The sequence below is a fragment of the Dendrobates tinctorius genome, unplaced genomic scaffold (assembly GCF_039654945.1).
Source record: "Dendrobates tinctorius isolate UK_male_01 unplaced genomic scaffold, ASM3965494v1 ptg000208l, whole genome shotgun sequence".
NCBI lineage: Eukaryota > Metazoa > Chordata > Amphibia > Anura > Dendrobatidae > Dendrobates > Dendrobates tinctorius.
This window is the reverse complement of record NW_027361875.1, coordinates 11,125,134-11,147,326: the sequence shown is the minus strand read 5'-3', so window position 1 is coordinate 11,147,326 and position 22,193 is coordinate 11,125,134. Positions and strand designations below refer to the sequence as shown.

Here is a 22,193-nt window from a genome sequence, read left to right as displayed (position 1 = left end):
TCCAATAACCCGAAACGTCTCTTTGACACTTTTCATTCTCTACTCAACCCAAGAGTACAGGCTCCAACCACGAAGCTCCGAGCTGACAATCTGGCCAATTACTTAAAAGAAAAAATTGACCAGATTCGACAGGATATTATCTCCCAATCACCTCATACCATGCACTGTCCTCCCTCCCCCACTGCATCTAGCTCACTCTCTGATTTTGAACCAGTCACACAAGAAGCAGGCTCCTTGCATCTTCTTGCCCAACCACTTGCACCAGTGACCCATTTCCGTCACACGTCCTCCAGTCCCTTTCCCCTGTTGTCACCCCTCACCTAACTAAAATATTTAACCTCTCTCTCTTCTGGTATCTTTCCCTCCTCATTTAAGCATGCCGTCATACATCCACTACTTAAAAAACCATCCCTCGACCAAAACTGTGCCGCTAACTATAGACCTGTCTCTAATCTTCCCTTCATCTCTAAACTCCTGGAACGCCTGGTCCACTCCCGTCTTGTCCGCTATCTCTTTGATAACTCTCTCCTCGACCCTCTCCAATCCGGTTTCTGCTCTTTACACTCTATTGAAACTGCCCTCACTAAAGTCTCTAATGATCTACTAACAGCTAAATCAAATGGTCATTACTCTACGCTAATTCTCTTGGGTCTTGAATGCTGCAGCCAGGATCATATTCCTCACCAATCGTTACACCGATGCCTCTACCTTGTGCCAGTCATTACACTGGCTACCCATCCACTCCAGAATTCAGTATAAACTTATTACCCTCACCCACAAAGCCCTCCATGGCTCAGCACCACCCTACATCTCCTCCCTTGTTTCAGTATACCACCCTACCCGCGCCCTCCGTTCTGCTGACCTGAGGTTAGCATCCTCAATAATCAGAACCTCCCACTCCCGTCTCCAAGACTTTACACGTGCTGCGCCAAATCTTTGGAATGCACTTCCTAGGTCAATTTGATTAGTCCCCAATCCGCACAATTTTAAGCATGCCCTGAAAACGCATTTATTCAGACTGGCCTATCGCCTCAACACATTAACCTAATCTATCCCTGTGTAGCACAGCCAAAAGTTTTACCAAAACCAGGTTCCCCGCATCATGTTCCCACATCCTTTATGCATCCATTAGCCCTCTGTGTCTGTACTGTTACACACTTAACATTATGGCTGGTGCATACAATCAGGGCAACTGTTACCACCCACCTTTCGTGTCTACCTCTTTCCTCATAGACTGTAAGCTTGCGAGCAGGGCCCTCATTCCTCTTGGTATTTGTTATAATCTATGTGATTATTGTTATGCTGTAATGTCTATTGTCTGTACAAATCCCCTCTGAAATGTAAAGTGCTGCGGAATATGTCGGCGCTATAGAAATAAAATTTATTGTTATTATTATTCTATGTGTAAGTGTGCATCTGTAGCCCATTCACTATCTCCATCCATCCCTCACTCCCTCAAGATCGCTGGATCATCATTGTAAATACATCATTGTAAATACACACCTGTACTTTGTATCTCCCCCACCTCATTGTAGATTGTAAGCTCTCACGAGCAGGGTCGTCTTATTTTGCTTTAATTATTGTATTGTTAACCTTGTTACTTATGACTTATGTTTGGAACTGTTAAACTGTAAAGCGCTGCGCTATATAAATAAAGATTATTATAGTGCTTTGAAGAAAGCACTATCATGTAATCCGAACGCTGCTAACTTATTATAGTGCTTTGAAAAAAGCACCATCATGTAATCCGAACGCTGCTAACTTATTCTTCTTCTTATTATAGTGCTTTGAAAAAAGCACTATATTATAATCCGAACGTTACTAACTTATTCTTCTTATTATTCAGTTGATTTCCGCATTTAATGCGGCCTGAACTACACACACAGACTCCGTTGAGGCATCGTTTCGAAGCCAGTGTCCACGAGTGGTGTGCTAAGTATTTTTTGTGTCGATCGGATTTGTAGTTTTTGCGCAATTTGCGTTTGAAAATGTTTTTTCCCGTAATTGGAATGCATTGTCTCAATGCATTTCAATGGGAAAATTTTGCCATAGGAATACATTGGGCAGTCGCTATTCAAATGGCAGTTAAGCTCATTGATATGCGCAGGCAGACTCAGTTACTATGCCAACGCCTACGAACTTTACATGACCCCAGCAGGACACAGTTTCTGCCAGATAATATCAGCTCTTAAAGTGAAAACCCAAAGCACAAATGCAAATCTGATCGACCCTGGCCTACAAATCGGAGGCTGAGCCACCCAGGCCTCCAAATCGGACCCAGAGTGGCCCTGCCCACCAAATCGGACCCTATGAGCCCCCGTCCACCAATCGGACCCAGAGTGGCCCTGCCCACGAAATCAGACGCAGAGTGGCCTCGCCCACCAAATCGGACTCTGTGGGGCCCCGCCCACCAAATAGGACCCAGAGTGGCCCCACCCACCAAATCGGACCCAGAGTGGCCCCGCCCACCAAATTGGACTCTGAGGGGCCCTGCCCACCAAACCGGACCCTGAGGGGCACCACCCACCAAATTGGACCCAGAGGGCACCACCCACAAAATCAGACCCTAAGGGGCCCCGGCCACAAAATCAGACCGAGGGATCCCGTCCACCAATTCAAGCCCTGAGGAGCCCAGGCCACCGAATCGGATCCTGAGGGGCCCTACCCACCAAATCAGACCCTGAGGGGCCCCACAGGCCAAAGTGGCCCCTGAGAGGCACCCACAGTTAAAACGGATCCTGAGTTGAAAGTCTTGCAGGGGCAGCCCAGGCTCCATTTCAAAGCACTATCTGTACTTTCTTCAGGAAATACACATCTAGTTATTATTATTAACTCAACAATAAAAGCTGGACTCAAGTCACGTATCGTCACGCTTACCTTTTTCGTTAAACAGTCATCTGACTCACAAAGCATCCTAGTGGAGACATGAAACATGACTTCTACAACGGAAGTGGTAAAATACGGGGTGCTCAGCCCAGTGCTCTTGTTCCTCTGGAGCCCCCCCATGAAGCCGCAGTGGTTAGCCAGATTCACCTGCAGACACATCATATATTACTTGGCGAACCGTCTACCATAGAGCTTTCTTGCAATGATAACATAAAAAAAATGATTTCTAATACTCTGCTCGGGTTCATCGTGCACATTTGGCAACATCATATATTGTCAGATTCTCTGCATTATAAAAATATAGCGAGAAGAAAAATTATGTCACACTATGGGTATACATATCAGGGCCAGGACTATATAGGTAGAAAACTCTATAAGATGATACACTAAGGTGTAAAGTGGAGACCTACCTCCCATCCAAGCCCAGCCACAAAGTCCTCATAATCCTGACTGCCATTAGTGTTAGAGAGTATTGAGCGCTTGTCTTCCTGCCCTTCGGCAATGTAGAAAACCGCTATTTTGTGGGTTTCACGGCTGAGAAAGAAAAAAGGAAAAATTATAAAAGGGGAAAAAAGTCAAAATAGAGCACTCTTTAAAGGGAATTTTCAGAAGGTATTTACTACATAATTTGAAAGCAGCACAATGTAGGGGGAAAGAGCCTGATTCTGGGGATGGGTTATTTATTAGGCTGTGTGCTGTAGCTTCAGTACAATCAGTGTTTTATCAGCATGAGATTATTAATGCATGACTAGGTGTCACATGCCAGGCAGTCCAGTTAATTGTGTAACCCCCGCCCTCACCTTTGATTGGCAGCTTTCTTTGTAGACTGCCAATCAGTGGTGCGGGCAAGGTTATACCCAGCTCAGCATTCTGACTACTGTTACATTTACAGCAGAAGAAACAGGGATGCGATCAAAACTACAGCAAGCAGCTGAGTGACACATCACTGGAATCAGGCTCTCTGGACTCTGCCTCTACAACATGCTGCTTTCAGATTACATAGCAAAAAACTGCTGACAGGTTCCCTTTAAAACCTAAGGGAAAAAAAGGCAACATACATTTGAGTTGCAAAGAAAATCATCACATGCGCTACAGATTTTTTTTCTTGTAAATTCACTGATAGTTTATAGAATGTTTTCCTTCATCTTGTATGAGCATGACCTAATAGATTTCCTATGGTCATAGGTAGAGACAAGCTGATCACTTTGCGCATCTTCGGTCCAGGTCAGAAATCTGTGGCCGTGGATAGGAGCTGCCCAAATTTCCTGAGCTTCCAGTGTTTGATTCACTGGCCTAGCGTGACGTCATCTGTGTGGCACAGACCCCAATTGTCATTACTTGGCCTCAGATTGCCATGGCAACCATTGTGACCATATGATCGCGATTGCAGAGTGTTGATGGGAATAAAATGAGCGACCCCTCACTCTGTTAACCACGTAGATGCTGCTGTCACTATTGAGAGCTGCTTCTAGGAGTCAGAACTAACACTGATCATGGACGATGCAGCAGGGTGTCGGCTATAGTGTACCGCTGCTGTTTTTTCACTCATGGGAGGACACGGTTCTCTTGTTCTTCAGGTTAAAAAATGGCGCATTAATGTTCATAAAGGGGTTAAGATTGTCATCCAGTTCTCTTTACGAAAAAAGTAGTAAATGATAAGAATTTTTGGGCTGTGAGTCGGAGTCTGTGTCCATTTTGGTGAAGTTGGTATAAAATGGACCGACTCCTAAAATATATAATAAAGTAGGTACAGCAGTACAATGCAGGATGTGCTGTAAATGTTTTCATAAGAACTTGGGAAAGTTATGAAATGTCCTATAAATGTCTGTTCTGTTCCTGATCTAAGGGTCTGGGCTTTTAGTTGAGAAGACTCTTTGCTGCACTTTATGTACATGCTCAGTAGTGACCAGTGCTGTGGAGTCGTAGATGAGATGAATCTGTGCTGCACTTTATGTACACGCTCAGTAGTGACCAGTGCTGTGGCGATGTAGATGAGATGATTCTGTACTGCACTTTACGTACATGCTCAGTAGTGACTAGTGCTGTGGAGTTGTAGATGAGATGAATCTGTGCTGCACTTTATGTACATGCTCAGTAGTGATCAGTGCTGTGGAGTCGTAGATGAGATGAATCTGTGCTGCCCTTTATGTACATGCTCAGTAGTGATCAGTGCTGTGGAGTCGTAGTTTAGATGAATCTGTGCTGCACTTTATGTACATGCTCAGTAGTGACCAGTGCTGTGGAGTCGTAGATGAGATGAATCTGTGCTGCACTTTATGTACATGCTCAGTAGAGACCAGTGCAGTGGAGTCGTAGATGAGATGATTCTGTACTGCACTTTATGTACATGCTCAGTAGTGACTAGTGCTGTGGAGTTGTAGATGAGATGAATCTGTGCAGCACTTTATGTACATGCTCAGTAGTGACCAGTGCTGTGGAGTCGTAGATGAGATGAATCTGTGCTGCCCTTTATGTACTTGCTCAGTAGTGACCAGTGCTGTGGAGTCGTAGATGAGATGAATCTGTGCTGCCCTTTATGTACATGCTCAGTAGTGATCAGTGCTGTGGAGTCGTAGTTTAGATGAATCTGTGCTGTACTTTATGTACAGTTGTGGCCAAAAGTATTGACACCCCTGCAATTCTGTCAGATAATACTCAGTTTCTTCCTGAAAATGATTGCAAACACAAATGCTTTGGTATTTTCATTTAATTTGTCTTAAATGAAAAAACACAAAAAGAATTGTCCTAAAGCCAAATTGGATATAATTCCACACCAAACATAAAAAAGAGGGTGGACAAAAGTATTGGCACTGTTCGAAAAATCATGTGATGCTTCTCTAATTTGTGTAATTAACAGCACCTGTAACTTACCTGTGGCACCTAACAGGTGTTTGCAATAACTAAATCACACTTGCAGCCAGTTGACATGGATTAAAGTTGACTCAACCTCTGTCCTGTGTCCTTGTGTGTACCACATTGAGCATGGAGAAAAGAAAGAAGACCAAAGAACTGTCTGAGGACTTGAGAAACCAAATTGTGAGGAAGCATGAGCAATCTCAAGGCTACAAGTCCATCTCCAAAGACCTGAATGTTCCTGTGTCTACCGTGCGCAGTGTCATCAAGAAGTTGAAAGCCCATTGAACTGTGGCTAACCTTCCTAGATGTGGACAGAAAAGAAAAATTGACAAGAGATTTCAACGCAAGATTGTGCGGATGTTGGATAAAGAACCTCGACTAACATCCAAACAAGTTCAAGCTGCCCTGCAGTCCAAGGGTACAACAGTGTCAACCCGTACTATCCGTCGGTGTCTGAATGAAAAGGGACTGTATGGTAGGAGACCTGGGAAGACACCACTTCTTATCCCGAGACATAATAAAGCCAGGCTGGAGTTTGCCAAAACTTACATGAAAAAGCCTAAAACGTTTTGGAAGAATGTTCTCTGGTCAGATGAGACAAAAGTAGAGCTTTCTGGGCAAAGGCATCAACATAGAGTTTACAGGAGAAAAAAAGAGGCATTCAAAGAACACGGTCCCTACAGTCAAACATGGCGGAGGTTCCCTGATGTTTTGGGGTTGCTTTGCTGCCTCTGGCACTGGACTGCTTGACCGTGTGCATGGCATTATGAAGTCAGAAGACTCCCAACAAATTTTGCAGCATAGTGTAGGGCCCAGTGTGAGAAAGCTGGGTCTCCCTCAGAGGTCATGGGTCTTCCAGCAGGACAATGACCCAAAACACACTTCAAAAAGCACTAGAAAATGGTTTGAGAGAAAGCACTGGAGACTTCTAAGGTGGCCAGCAATGAGTCCAGACCTGAATCCCATAGAACACCTGTGGAGAGATCTAAAAATGGCAGTTTGGAGAAGGCATCCTTCAAATATCAGGGACCTGGAGCAGTTTGCCAAAGAAGAATGGTCTAAAATTCCAGCAGAGCATTGTAAGAAACTCATTGATGGTTACCGGAAGCGGTTGGTCGCAGTTATTTTGGCTAAAGGTTGTGCAACCAAGTATTAGGCTGAGGGTGCCAATACTTTTGTCTGGCCCATTTTTGGAGTTTTGTGTGAAATGATCAATGTTTTGCTTTTTGCTTCATTCTCTTTTGTGTTTTTTCATTTAAGACAAATTAAATAAAGATAATAATACCAAAGAATTTGTGTTTGCAATGATTTTCAGGAAGAAACTGAGTATTATCTGACAGAATTGCAGGGGTGTCAATGCTTTTAGCCACAACTGTACATGCTCAGTAGTGACCAGTGCTGTGGAGTCATAGATGAGATGAATCTGTGCTGCACTTCATGTACATGCTCAGTAGTGACCAGTGCTGTGTAGTCGTAGTTGAGATGAATCTGTGCTGCACTTCAGGTACATGCTCAGTAGTGAAGCAGTGCTGTGGAGTCATAGATGAGATGAATCTGTGCTGCACTTTATGTACATAATAATAATAATAATAAATCTTTATTTATATAGCACCAACATATTCCACAGCGCTTTACAGTTTAACAGTTTCAAAACACAAGTCATAAGTAACAACATTAACAATACAATAAATAAAGCAAAATGAGACGACCCTGCTCGTGAGAGCTTACAATCTACAATGAGGTGGGGGAGATACAGGGTACAGGTGTGTATTTACAATGATGTATTTACATTGATGGTCCAGCCATCTTGAGGGATAGATTGAGATAGTGAATGGGCTACACATGCACAATTACACATAAAATGACTGATTAGTGAACATGATAGGCCGCTCTAAACAAATGAGTTATGAGGGAGTGCCTAAAGCTGTGTAAATTGTGGATAGTCCTAATTTCATGGGGTAGAGCATTCCAGAGGATTGGCGCAGCACGGGAGAAATCTTGCAGTCAGGAGTGGAAGGTATGGATTAGTGCAGAGGTTAGTCGAAAGTCGTTTGCAGAGCGCAGCGGTCGGTTAGGTCGATAGACAGAAATGAGGAGATGTAGGGGGGTGCCGCACTGTGGAGAGCTTTGTGGGTGAGAACAAGTAGTTTTAGTTGTATCCTATAATGAATGGGCAGCCAGTGTAATGATTGGCGAAGAGCGGACGCATCCAAGTACCGATTAGCCAGATGGATAACCCTGGCAGCTGCATTAAGTATGGAATGGAGAGGGGAAAGTCGAGTAACGGGGAGGCCAATTAATAGAGCATTGCAGTCCAGGCGGGAGTAGATCAATGCGACAGTGAGGGTTTTTTTTGTTTGCATGGTGAGAAAAGGGCAGATTCTAGAGATGTTCTTTAGGTGTAAGCGGCAAGAGCGGGCAAGAGACTGTATATGGGATGTAAAGGAGAGATTGGTGTCAAACATAAAACCCTGCTGCCGAGGTATTATTATGGTGCCACCCATGGAGAGGGAAATCTCAGATTTAGGGAGGATAGTAGAGGGTGGGAGCAGAAGTTCAGTTTTTGAGAGGTTGAGCTTCAGATAGAGAGCGGAAATGATGTTGGAGACTGCGGACAGACAGTCACTAGCATTCTGTAGTACCGCAGGGGTAAGGTCGGGGATGACGTGTATAGTTGTGTGTCATCAGCATAAAGATGGTACTGAAAGCCAAATCTGCTAATAGTCTGTCCAATTGGGGCCGTGTAGAGAGAGAAGAGAAGGGGGCCAAGGACTGAGCCCTGAGGTACCCCGACAGCTAGAGGAACAGGAGATGAAGTGGAGCCAGTGAACAAGACACTGAAGGAGCGGTCAGAAAGGTAGAAAGAGAACCAGGAGAGAGCAGTGTCCTTAATGTCTAGTGACTGGAGCCTAGAGAGGAGGAGACAGTGGTCAACAGTGTTGAAAGCTGCAGAAAGGTCGAGAAGAATGAGCAGAGAGTGGTCACCGTTACATTTTGCTGTCAGCAGGTCGTTGGTCACTTTGATGAGTGCAGTTTCTGTCGAATGTAGTGGGCGGAAGCCGGACTATGAAGGGTCTAGCAGGGAGTGAGTGGAGAAGTAATGGGTAAGGTGGGAGTAGACTAGGCGCTCCAAAAGTTTAGCGATGAAGGGGAGATTGGAGACTGGTATGCAGTTTTTTGTGCAGGATGGGTCGAGAGCGGGTTTCTTTAGCAATGGAGTAAGGATAGAGTGTTTGAAGGAGGATGGGAAAATGCCCAAGGAGAGGGAGAGATTAAAGATAGTAGTTAGGTGAGTTGTGATGACTGGAGAGAGACTGGAGATGTGAGCGAATGGGGTCAGTAGTGCATGTAGTCGGATGAGAAGAGGAGAGGAGTCTGGAGACTTCTTCTGTGATGGGATCAAATGTGGAAAGTGAGCCAGGGGAAATGCAGGGAGGGATGGGAGTCACAGCAATTGGTGGTTGAGAGTGGATTTCCTGATGGATATTATCGATTTTCTCTATAAAGTGGGAGGCCATGTCATCCGCACAAATGTCTGTGACAGGGGCTTGTGCTTTTGGCCTGAGGAGGGAGTGAAAGGTGTCAAAAAGTTTCTTGGGGTTGTTGGCTAATGAGATGAGGGTGGTGAAGTAGGACTGTTTGGCGAGGTGAAGGGCAGAGTTATAGGTTCTTAACATAAACTTGAAGTGGATGAAGTCTTCTGGTGTGCGAGTTTTTCTCCATCGGCGTTCAGCACTTCTAGAGCAACGCTGAAGAAGTCAAGTTTGCGATGTGAGCCAGGGCTGTTTTACTCTGTGTTTGGAGGTTCTGAGGGTGAGGGGCGCTACTTGGTCAAGGTTGCATCTAAGAGTTTCGCTGTAGTGATGTACAGCCAGATCAGGACAGAAAAGAGATGGGGGACAGTGATGAGTGTAGGGAGTGTGAAAGTGTCTGAGGGTTAATGGCTTTTAGATTTCTGAATGTGTGGTAGGTAGGAGTGTGCAGGGGTGGGCGAGGATGTTGTGGTCCAAGAGGGGAAGCAGTGAATTATTTAGGTAGGAGATTGGGCAGAGCCAGACAAAGACCAGGTCAAGGGTGTTACCGTCATTGTGTGTCGCAGAGGTTGAGAGCTGTGAGAGGCCAAGAGAAGTGGTTAGTGTTAGAAGCTGGGATGCAGCTGTGGAAGTGGGGCTGTTAATGGGGATGTTGAAGTCTCCCAGGATAAGGGTTGGTAGTTCTGAGGACATGAAGTGCGGCAGCAAGACTGAGAAGTTGTCAAGGAAGTGGGTGGGTGAGCCTGGGGGCCGGTATATGACTGCTACTCTGAGGGGGAGGGGACGGAAGAGTCTGATGGTGTTGACCTCAAAAGGGAAGAAGAGTGATGGAACTGGGGGGATGACCTGGAAAGTGCATTGTGGGGACAGGAGTGTGCTGACACCACCACCAGGTCAGTTTGTGGGTCTCGGGGAATAGGTGAATTGTAAGCCACCATGGGAAATGGCAGCAGGTGAGACAGTGTCAGAGTCCTGAATCCAGGTTTCAGTGAGGGCCAACAGATTCAGAGAGTTGTTCAGAAAGTAATTGTGCAGGAAAGGAAGCTTGTTACATACAGACCGTGGATTCCAGAGGGCACAATTATATGAAGGAGATGAGGGAGTGCAAGTTACAGTTAGGTCCATATATATTTGGACAGAGACAACATTTTTCTAATTTTGGTTCTAGACATTGCCACAATGAATTTTAAACAAAACAATTCAGATGCAGTTGAAGTTCAGACTTTCAGCTTTCATTTGAGGGTATCTACATTAAAATTGGATGAAGGGTTTAGGAGTTTCAGCTCCTTAACACGTGCCACCCTGTTTTTAAAGGGACCAAAAGTAATTGGACAATTCACTCCAAGGCTATTTCATGGACAACTGTGGGCAATCCCTTCGTTATGTCATTCTCAATTAAGCAGATAAAAGGCCTGGAGTTGATTTGAGGTGTGGTGCTTGCATTTGGAAGAGTTTGCTGTGAAGGAAACATGCAGTCCAAGGAGCTCTCCATGCAGGTGAAACAAGCCATCCTTAAGCTGCAAAAACAGAAAAAACCCATCCGAGAAATTGCTACATTAGGAGTGGCAAAATCTACAGTTTGGTATATCCTGAGAAAAAAAGAAAGCACTGGTGAAATCATCAATGCAAAAAGACCTGGGGGCCCACGGAGTACAACAGTGGTGGATGATCACAGAATAGTCTCCATGGTGAAGAGAAACCCCTTCACAACAGCTAACCTACAACACTCTCCAGGAGGTAGGCGTATCAATATCCAAATCTACCATAAAGAGAAGACTGCATGAAAGTAAATACAGAGGGTTCACTGCATGGTCAAAGCCACTCATAAGCATCATGAATAAATAGGCTAGACTGGACTTTGCTAAAAACATCTAAAAAAGCCAGCACAGTTCTGGAAGAACATTCTTTGGACAGATGAAACCAAGATCAACCTCTACCAGAATGATGGAAAGAAAAAAGTATGGCGAAGGCGTGGAACAGCTCATGATCCAAAGCATACCACATGATCTGTAAAACATGGCAGAGGCAGTGTGATGGCTTCGGCATGCATGGCTGCCAGTGGCACTGGGTCACTAGTGTTTATTGATGATGTGACACAGGACAGAAGCAGCCGAATGAATTCTGAGGTATTCAGAGCCATACTGTATGCTCAGATCCAGCCAAATGCAGCTAAACTGATTGGTCGTCGTTTCATACTACAGATGGACAATGACCCAAAACATAAAGCCAAAGCAACCCAGGAGTTTATTAAAGCAAAGAAGTGGAATATTCTTGAATGGCCAAGTCAGTCACCTGATCTCAACCCAATTGAGCATGCATTTCACTTGTTAAAGACTAAACTTCACACAGAAAGGCCCACAAACAAACAGCAACTGAAAACCACCGCAGTGAAGGCCTGGCAGAGCAACAAAAAGGAGGAAAACACAGCGTCTGGTGATGTCCATGAGTTCAAGACTTCAGGCAGTCATTGCCAACAAAGGGTTTTCAACCAAATACTAGAAATTAACATTTTATTTACAATTTTTTAATCTGTCCAATTACTTTTGGTCCCTTTAATAACAGGGTGGGACATGTTAAGGAGCTGAAACTCCTAAACCCTTCATCCAATTTTAATGAGGATACCCTCAAATGAAAGCTGAAAGTCTGAACTTCAACTGCATCTGAATTGTTTTGTTAAAAAAAAATTGTGGAGCTGTACATGGGAGAGGGAAGTATAGAGGGGCTGATGCGCATCAGTTGTGATGGAGGGGGGATGGGGTGGTGAATGTGGATGGCAAGGGAGCACAGGAGGATAGAAATAAAGTACATGTTTAAAAGGGAGAGCAAAGTGTGAGTTACCTGACTGCTGTCCTGACTAACTGTCATGGATTAACTGTCTTTTGCTGGATGCTTAGCTAATGCGATGCTTTGCTTAATGCGTGCTGACCCCTCACTTGCGTGATCCCCTTAGAATTAGTCTAATTTTATACACCCCAATACAGGGCCAGGAAAGAGGGATTGTGGGAGCTGCTTAGTTATAAATTAGCAACAGTAGTGACCAGTGCTGTGGAGTTGTAGATGAGATGAATATGTGCTGCACTTTATGTACATGCTCACTAGTGACCAGTGCTGTGGAGTCCTAGATAAGATGAATCTGTGCTGCACTTTATATATATGCTCAGTAGTGAGGCAGGGCTGTGGAGTCGTAGATGAGGTGGATTTATGCTGCACTTTATATACATGCTCAGTAGTGAGGAAGGGCTGTGGAGTCGTAGATGAGATGAATCTGTGCTGCACTTTATATATATGCTCAGTAGTGAGGCAGGGTTGTGGAGTCGTAGATGAGATGAATATATGCTGCACTTTATGTACATGCTCAGTAGTGAGGTAGGGCTTTGGAGTCGTAGATGAGATGAAACTGTGCTGCACTTTATGTACATGCTCGGTAGTGACCAGTGCTATGGAGTCGTAGTTGAGTTGAATCTGTGCTGCACTTTATGTACATGCTCAGTAGTGACCAGTACTGTGGAGTAGTAGATGAGATGAATCTGTGCTGCTCTTTATGTACACGCTCAGTATTGACCAGGGCTGTGGAGTCATAGTTGAGATGAATCTGTGCTGCACTTTATGTTGACGCTCAGTAGTGACCAGTGCTGTGGAGTCGTAGATGAGATGTCTCTGTGCTGCACTTTATGTACATGCTCAGTAGTGACCAGGGCTGTGGAGTCGTAGTTGAGATAAATCTGTGCTGCACATGCTCAGTAGAGAGGCAGGGCTGTGAAGCCATAGATGAGATGAATCTGTGCTGCACTTTATGCTGTGGAGTCGGAGTCATTGAGTGCGGGAAATTGAGGAGTCAGAGGTTTGGCTTACTGACTCCACAACCCTAGTTCCTATATTATCAGTTGCCAGACTGAAGAAAATCTCCAAACACCAAAGACACTCTCACCATTGCCTGGAGTCCAGATTTCTCAGTTCCCGGAGTAATTTTTCATTTTTCTTGAGAAGGTGAAAGTCTCTCCTGCAAGATAAAACAAAACAAAAAATATATATATAAACTAGGGGTTATGAACTTGGTATTTATTGTAGACTTATGCTATATGAACTACATATAGCGGATTATTTAAAGTGTAAGGCTGAGTTCACACGTGGCGTTTTTTTCACGTTTCCGAAAACACGAAAAATAAGCATCCCATGCATTCCTATGGGATTCCGCAATGCTGTGCTAATGCTGCGGTTTTTACCGCGGCGGAATCGCTTCGCGGTAAAAACCGCAGCATGCTCATTAATTTGCGGAATCGCGGCGATCCCGCACCCATAGGAATGCATTGTTCCGCTTACTTCCCGCATGTGGCTGTGCACACCATGCGGAAAGTAAGCAGAACATTTGCGGATGGTACCCACGGTCCGGAGGAGAGGAGACTGTCCTCCGGGCTTTGGGTACCATATCCCTGTAAAAAATAGAATTTAAAATAAAAAATATTGTTATTCTTACCTTCCGGCGTCCCGCGCAGTATTCCCGCCTGTCTCCACGCTCCCGTTCCCAGTAATCCTTTGCAAAAATGCCCGCGATGGTGTCCGTTCTCGCGGGATCGCGAAGTCTCGCGGTCATTCGCGCGACGTCATCGCGTATTACCGCGAGACATCGCGATCCCGCGAGAACGGACGTCATCGCGGGCATTTTTGCAAAGGATTAATGGGAACGGCTGCGTGGGACGCCGGAAGGTGAGAATAACACTATTTGTTATTTTTTTTTACATTCTATCTTTTACTACTGAGGCCGCATAGGCGGCCTCAGTAGTAAAAAGTTGGTCACACTCGTCAAACACTATGTTTGACGAGTGTGACCAACCTGTCAATCAGTTCTCCAAGCGATGCTACAGATCGCTTGGAGAACGCTAGCATTTTGCAAGCTAATTACGCTTGCAAAATGCTAGTTTTTCCGTGGGAAAATCGCGGGAATTTAAAATGCGATTTTCCCGCGGAATGGAATTCCGGAATTCTCGCGGTAATTTCCGCGAGACTTCCGGTACGTGTGCACTTAGCCTCACCGCAGCTTTTATTTTTTTCCCACATCAATAGTATACATGGAAAGAAAAAACTTTGTAATATATCTTAATGAAAGAAACCTCCTTATTTCTCTGCCAGAACTGATCATTGATTAACAAAATTGAAATATCATTGGTTAAAATCAGTTTTCAGTGAAGACTGCTTTTCCCATTACCGATATAGATGACAGTTGGTGCTCAAAGTTTATGGATAACTGTAACGGTCATTTCAGGAGAACTTGCAGCAGAATGTATGTGTTTGATTCTAACTCCTCCCTTCTCCACAGAGCTTTAAAAGCACCAACTGTCATCTCCTCTCTAAGTCATGGGAAAGTCTGTTTTCACCAAATACAGATTTTACTCATGAATGGAGAGTGAACAATTACTCTAAGGCTGGTTTCACATTTGCGTCTGTGCACACAGCGTTTGATCCACATAGATCCGCATGCATCATGCGTACATACTGTATATTTAACTTAGTGTACGCAGGGACATGCGTTTGCATGCATTTGCTTGTGGATGCATACGCATGCGTCGTTCCACGGTCTGCGGCGGGGTCCGGCGAACGCAACCTGTTGCATATTTTGAGGCATCAAATATGTGCTGCCATATGCATGCGGATTAGTGCGGATGAAATGCGTCAAAACAACGCATTATTGTCTATTGTACATGCATACGCTTGCTTTCGATACGCATGCATACTTCAGAATGAGCAGGTCCAGGAACTGGTTTTTAGCCACCCCCAAAACAAAGCTGTATAAAAAGAGGGTGTGGGCACTGGATGTCCAGTACTCTCAAGCCTCTGAAAGCGATTGTTACTGCTTTGCTGCTCCGAAGACTCTGGATTTCACTCACGATGTAAGTATAGAAGCTATTAAAATGTATGTCTGTTTCTCTCACTGCAGTCTGTACTGACTTCTGTCTCTCTTGCAGCATTCCTCTTTAAAGATGTCCTCCAGTGAAGAGTATACCTCCCAGAGCGGACAGGAGACTGACAAAGTGAGTACATTTGCTACTGATTGGTAAGTATTGACTGTCAATATGACACATGTGGTAAAATCATGCATTTTCTTTACAGGAGAGTTCCAGTGCGGCAGAGCAGGAGCAGACTCAGGCCCAAGTTCAGGTGGAAAGACAGCGGGTAAGTATTCTTGACTGTTTTTGTTTTATCTTTACAACTATATTAATGTGTTTCTTTGATTTCTAGGTTCCACATCGTGAAGCCACCATTGACAACGACTTTCAAATAACATTGGTGCAGGAGCGAGTTCCGTTGTGGGACACCCGGGATCGGCAGCACTCGGACACTGTCGTCATTCGGCAGCTTTGGGATGAAATGGCCGGATCACTGTTGGATGATGGGGACCATGCCACCCCACAAGTCAGAAAGGATTTTTGTAAGTATTGCAATGTGGTCTGACGTGGCAGTGAACCTGTGGAGCATTGTTTTACAATTTCTTTTTTCCCTCTTCACAGTGATGAGCATCAAAGTCCGATGGCGTTTGATAAAGGATCGCTTCAATAAGGACTTGAGAGAGGAGATCCAAGTTTGAAGTGGTGCTGCTCAAAAGATTTCCAAATACAAGTACCATCTTATGCTCTCTTCCTGAGGCCTGCGGTTGGTCATCGAACGTAAGTATTTTTGTGTTGTATTCCATGGTATAACATCTGAATTTTTATTTTTCAAAGGTTATGTTGGAGCTTTTAAAATGTTTATTTTATTTTAGTAATGTTTTTCATTTCTTTTTCAAACAGAAGCTGAAGCAGCACCGCTGAACCTGGATTGTCCTCTGTTGGAGCGGCCACTCATCGAACAGCCACCTAACAGTCCCAGTCATCCACCAGCAATGCAGCAAGTGGGCAGGCTTCACATGCTGTAGAACAGGCTGCTGGTCCTTCAGGTTTTCCCCTGTCCCAGTCTTCTGCCAGTTTTTTTTGGTTCTTCTAGCCAGCAGCAGAGGGCCTGGAACAGGCCACTCATGCCCGAGATTGTTCACATAGGCTCGGTCTTCCAGAATGGTCTGAAGGCGGTTGGAGATAGACTGGAAAGTGGGTTCCTGCATGTGAACTCACTTTTCCAGGAAGTCAACCGACACTTTGACCGCCTGGAAAATGACCTTCAGAGACCAACACAACATTTCACTAATGCTAAAGAGCGGGGCATGTCGGAAAACTTTATGCCTGATCTCCAGCTCAATGTGATGCAGGCCTGCCATGCTGCTCACAGCCAGGCTATGCAGCAGACTCGGTACTTCCAGCAGCCACACATGGCATTTCCGGCTGTTCCACCACTAACCAGGTTCACTACTATGCCGAGTCCTGCTACACACCTGTCTACCTTCACCACCATGCCGAGTCCTTCTGAACGCCTGTCTACCTCCACCACTATGCCAAGTCCTGCTGCACGCCCGTCTACCTCCACCACCATGATGAGTCTTGCTGCACACCTGTCTACCTCCATCACCATGCTGAGTCCTGCTGCACACCAGCTGCAAGCCACCAGTCCCACCCTCCCAAAGAAAAAAAGAAGCAAACAGAAGGCCAGTACCAGTTCAGCACAGCAAAGCAAGTAGACCAGCAAACGTACCCACAAAACTGTCCGACCACGTCCATCCTCACCTTCCAATGCATCTAATTTTTCTAGTTTGTCTCTCCCTTCCCACGCTTCCACTCCTAATGGCAGGTGCGGTACTGCATAAGGAGCACACCTCTGACTGTGGAGCCACATGTAACAAACAATAAAATACTGCCAGTGCCCAGTCCCCCCCTCGCACCAATCCCCTTGGTGATGCACTAATTGGGATGCCCCTGCCGGCCAATGGTTCTTAAAGGGGAAGGGTCCTACGTCCACACCTACAGGGGTTAAATCCAGGTGTCTGTGCCAGTTCCTTCCTCTTTCCCCCGGCGGACACCTGGAAGCTTTTGTCCTCAGCATGTCCGACGCTTGGATCGAGGCCCTGCGGCAGACAGCAGCACAGGAAGGTGAGCACTGGATCAGAGCTTTGATTAGCAGCCTTAGCGCTCACCTCCCTGTGCCCTCTGCCGTCCCCTTCCCCACGCCGGGTCCTGACACTGCGGCTCCGCCTGCCTCCCTGATGGCACTCGCCGCAGAAACCCCCCTGGCCTCATCAGCAGCCCAACTTATAGCAACAGCAGCCCCAGCCCGACGTTTAGCAGCCCCAACCGGGCGCCGGTCCCAGTCTCCCCTGCTCGGGTCCCTGTCCCTCGCACCCCCACCCCCTTCGTGTCCACTCACTCAGGCTTGCCAATTCAGGCATCCACTCCCAAGCCGCCTTTTCTTCCTCCACATGGCGCCGACCCTCCGGCGCAGAACGTGGTGCGAGGAGGTTCTGCTCCAGTGTCGGGAAGCCGCCGGTCCTGGCGGCACCCCCGGCATCCAAAGTGTCTGCAGGTCGGGGATGCGGCCTCCTCCACGCCGTGAGCTCCCCAAAAGCAGGCTGGAAAACTTCAGTCCCGGGTTCCTGCTGGCTCCGTCAGGTGCACAGCGTCACACAGCCAAGCCCCGCCCACTCCATTGCATCACTTCCGGTCCACAGAGAGGCAGCATCGGCGAAGTCCTGGCCAGGTCTCCACACTACCCCCGGCAGGCGCAGCCCCTACGCATGCACAGAAGTACCAAGGGACCTGCAGGACACACAATACTGCAGCTGGTGAGCGCGCTGTTCGGTCCAACCAGACCGATCAGAGCGCTCCACAGCTGCATAATGCAGAGTCCTGTAACATATCACTAATGGCACCATACACACTTACATTTACACCTCCCCCCACAGCCCAAGAACCTAATAAAGATGTCCCATTAACCCCTGCCCTGCCATATCCCAGCAATGGGACTGAGTACATTAACCTCATAACCACCCCCCTACTAAGCAACAGGGCTGGACCCACTATGGCCAGTAACCCCCACCGGCAACCGATATAGGGGCAACACTCCGAAACAGCGGTCTGTGGATAGATACCTGGCCTTGGTATTTCCCTTGTCATATCTGTAAACTCGTAAAGAGCTGGATATTGACTTAAAGGGCCACTTAATATGGTGGTAATGGTGGTTTCCGAAAGGAGCCACTCCTTGGCTGGGTCCTTCCCTGGAGGAAGATCTGGCTAGTCCTGTGTTTGAGACTCTTAAATGAGGCTCCACGGACTTTATTTGCATATTCGGCCATAGAAGTAGGCTCACTCATGCGTTAAAAGCAGATTTACGAGTATGGCAGACATTCCTGCAATCGTATAATGATCACACATGTGTCATGGCTAGAGAGTCTGCAAGAAAGGACTTAGGGCTGGCAATAGGGTGGAGCAAAAAAGAGGGTTTCGCAGGAATCTACAAAAACCAATGGTGCAAAAACAATTGGCCGGAGCTGTGGACCACATCAAACTGGGGGCGCGACCCAGCCCTATGGGAGATATTTGCAATGGTGGCGGCTAGAGTTGAGCGATTTTGGTCGGATCGGGTTTCGTGAAACCCGACTGAAACAAAATTTGAGTCGGATGAAACTGGTGTGACTAGGGCAAAAAAAGTCAGAGTTTCGTCCAAAACCTGACCCCAATGCAAGTCAATGGGGAATAAAAGGCGGCATTGAGCGGATGACATTCATCCACTCAATGCCGACTTTTATTCCCCATTGACTTAAATTGGGGTCGGGTTTCGGACGAAACTCCGACTTTTTTTGCCCTAGTCAGACCAGTTTCATCCGACTCAAATATTATTTCAGTCGGGTTTCACGAAACCCGATCCGACCAAAGTCGCTCAACTCTAGTGGCGGCTGTTGAGATATGGGATAATCAGTTGAAAAATAACATTTGTTTCCAAACAAAAAATACGAAAACAGCAAGGTGTCTAAACCACATGTCATCTTCATCCCTGCCCATACTTGCTCTATTATGTTGGCTAGCGCTGCTATGCCTGGAAACCAACATTTGGTGTAGAGCCATCATTGTGGCGAAGTAGACGACAGTATTAACTCATTGTAATTTTCTGATTGGCAGGCTTTCAGAATCCAGCATCCCAACGCGCAACCACGGGGTATTCAGTGTCCACTATCCCTGTGGGACACAGTGGCCAATCACTGATGCCCCTAATCCGTGCCTCAGTGTCACCAGCTACCTGGCAGGTCTATGGTAAGGCTTGGGAGGAGTGGTGCTCAGTAATTCAGGGTAGGCCAGTCGATAAATGTGACCGAACACGAGGCGCGGTGACGGCGGAATTTCTAGTACGGCTGAAGGAAAGCAGGTCGTCGGGAACGTCGGCGCAATGGAAATTATCGGTGTTAGCCTTTTTTCTTTCAACTAAAAGGGTGGGAAGATTTAACAAAGTTCTTTTTCATTAAGCAAGCCATTAAAGGATGGAAAAGGCTTCAACCAAGCCAAGAATGCCGCCGCCCCATTTCACTGAGATTCTTGCATGACATTATTTTGATATCCCCATCAGTCTGCACATCGCAATAAGAGGCGGTCCTCATATCTGCAGCTTTTGCGAACACCTTTTTCGGAGCACTGCGCATTAGCGAGTTACTACCACGGTCAAAAAACGTGTCGGAAGGTGGCCTAATTAACGAGTACATAGTCATATGCAGCGACGCTCTGCGCATTCGGGTGAGGAAATCCAAGTGCAATCCCACTGGTAGGGCGCATGGGTCCTGGTTAACGCTACAAATGGCCCAGTTTGCCAGCAAAAAATCATCAAAAGATACACCATAATAAAACACGCAAGTAGATTTTTCTTCACTCATACAGATGGGTCCCCTCTGACTAAGTACCAATTCCAGGCAATTTTCAAGCAATGCTTGGGAAAAAAACAGCGCTAATCCAAGAGCATGGTGTTGTGAATTCTCTTTCTGGGCTTCCTCTGGTGGTTACTGAAGGTAGTGGAGCTGGTCAGATTGACAGAGGTGTTGCGAGTTCTCTTTCTGGGCTCCCTCTGGAGGTTACTGGAGGTAGTGGAGCTGGTCAGACTGACAGAGGCTTGCCACCTGATAATGATAATGACGATTGGAGATCTGAGGTTTCTGACTGGAGTATTTAAGACAGCTGACTTCCTTCAATCCCTGCTGATTTTCTTCCTGTGCCCTCTGAAGTCTGATGTCTCCTGCTCTGTTCCTGCATGGTTCAGCTAAGTGGTTCATTTGCTAATCTTTTTGCATTTGATCTGGTTTTGTCTATCTCTGCTTTGTGTGGGTCATCTTGCTCCTGCTGGGGCTGTGCTGGATCACCGCCCATATGTTACTTCTTGTGCCAGTTTGTTTTGTCCCCTGTTATATTAGTCTCTTTTTGCTTTGCTTTCAGTATATACCAGAGTGCTGACATAGTGGGGACGAAGTCGAGTGACTTCAGTGTTTTTTTGAGCATCAGACTTGTTGGATTTTTTAGAGTTTTTTGCGTGATTGCAGACAGTGTCTTTTCTTTGCTGTCCTGTCTAGTCAGTCTGGGCCCCATCATTTGCTCAGTTTATTTTTCTGCCTGCGTTTGTGTTTTCATCTTGTCTCACCGACAATATATGTTTGGGGGCTATCTATTCCTTTGGGGTCTGCTCTGGGGCAGTTTATATTTCACCTTTCTTGCTTTAGGCTGAGTTAGCTCTCCGGCTGTGTCGAGGCATCTAGGGCATTGTAGGTACGCTCCACGGCTACTGCTGGTTGTGTGGATAGGATCAGGGGTCTGCAATCCGCTTAGTTACCAACCTCTCTGGTTTTTTGGTGGCTTAGCCTGGTCCTGCTATCCTCCTTGGTGACCGTTCATAACAGTACGGGACACATTAGTTCCGAATCAGGGCAGCCACAGAAGCAGCTAGGGCAAGAGTGCTAGGGCAAGAGTGCCAGAGGTCGAGGTGCAGAGAATGGGTCGTTTGAAATCCGCATGCTTCGCCAGATACATAAGACCTGATTTGCTGAATTAACATATGTTATCTCTTACAGGAGTTGAAGTTTGGGTTGTAGGACATTCCTATGTCTATTGGGCAGAAAAAAGGGCCAAACTGCTTACGGGAGGAAGAAATCTTGGCCTCCCGGGCATAGAGGTTAACTGGAGGGGTATCAGAGGCCTCCAATGGAAAAAGCTGTTCAAAGAGATGGTTGACACTTCAAGGAGGGCAAAGCGCCCGATGATAATGGTGTTACACGCAGGTGGCAATCATCTAGGCAAGCAAAAGGTAGCAAATCTGTATAAATGGATGACAACGGATATGGAACGGTTCACCTGTTTATTCACAAACATGATACTGGTGTGGTCAGAGATGATACCACAGGCCGACTGGGGTGGTGTAAAAGATAAAAAAGCCATAGAGTGCACAAGGAGGAAATTCAATGCCCGGATGGGAAAATTTGTGAGAGGAAAAGGCGGTATCGTGATCCATCACCACCAGCTGCAAGGGGATAACACGGGACTATTAAGACCGGACGGAGTTCACCTGACGGACATGGATCTCGAAACTTTTCTGTCTGATTTACAGGATCGGGTTGAACAGGCCCTAACGCTGATGTGTAGGTTATACACAGGATCCTCCATGGCAGAAGAAGCGGAGGAGGGCAAAGGTTCGCAACCACTCGTTGGGCCAACTCGCCTGTCGATCGTGGACAGGAGCTCGGAGCGAGCTGCCCGTTACGAAGTGTAATTGTCTTTCTCTGCTTATGTAATTAATAAACTGTGACCGACCTGTTCAACCCACCTAGGATTGTCTGTGTTTCATTACGGGACTGGAGGGAGGGGGAAGGCACTGGTTACGACACACAGGTCTCCAGTCTGGCAGGCGCGGTACTGCATAAGGAGCATGCCACTGACTGTGGAGCCCCATGTAACAAACAATAAAATACTGCCAGTGCCCAGTCCCCCCTCGCACCAATCCCTTTGGTGATGCATAATTGGGATGCACCTGCCGGCC

The 22,193-nt window shown here is 46.3% G+C and overlaps 1 protein-coding gene across 5 annotated transcripts in view; it reads right to left on the bottom strand.

The window, feature by feature from the left end:
- The window catches only part of RALGAPA1 (Ral GTPase activating protein catalytic subunit alpha 1), a 448,263-nt gene that overhangs the window by 103,003 nt on the left and 323,067 nt on the right, over positions 1-22,193 (bottom strand). For all 5 annotated transcript variants that reach the window (XM_073554214.1, XM_073554210.1, XM_073554212.1 and 2 more), the window contains 3 exons: positions 13,204-13,275; positions 3,297-3,420; positions 2,878-3,033 (listed from right to left, as the gene is read on the bottom strand). In XM_073554214.1, coding sequence (XP_073410315.1) covers positions 2,878-3,033; positions 3,297-3,420; positions 13,204-13,275 — 352 coding nt within the window. The remainder of the gene's footprint in view (positions 1-2,877; positions 3,034-3,296; positions 3,421-13,203; positions 13,276-22,193) is intronic.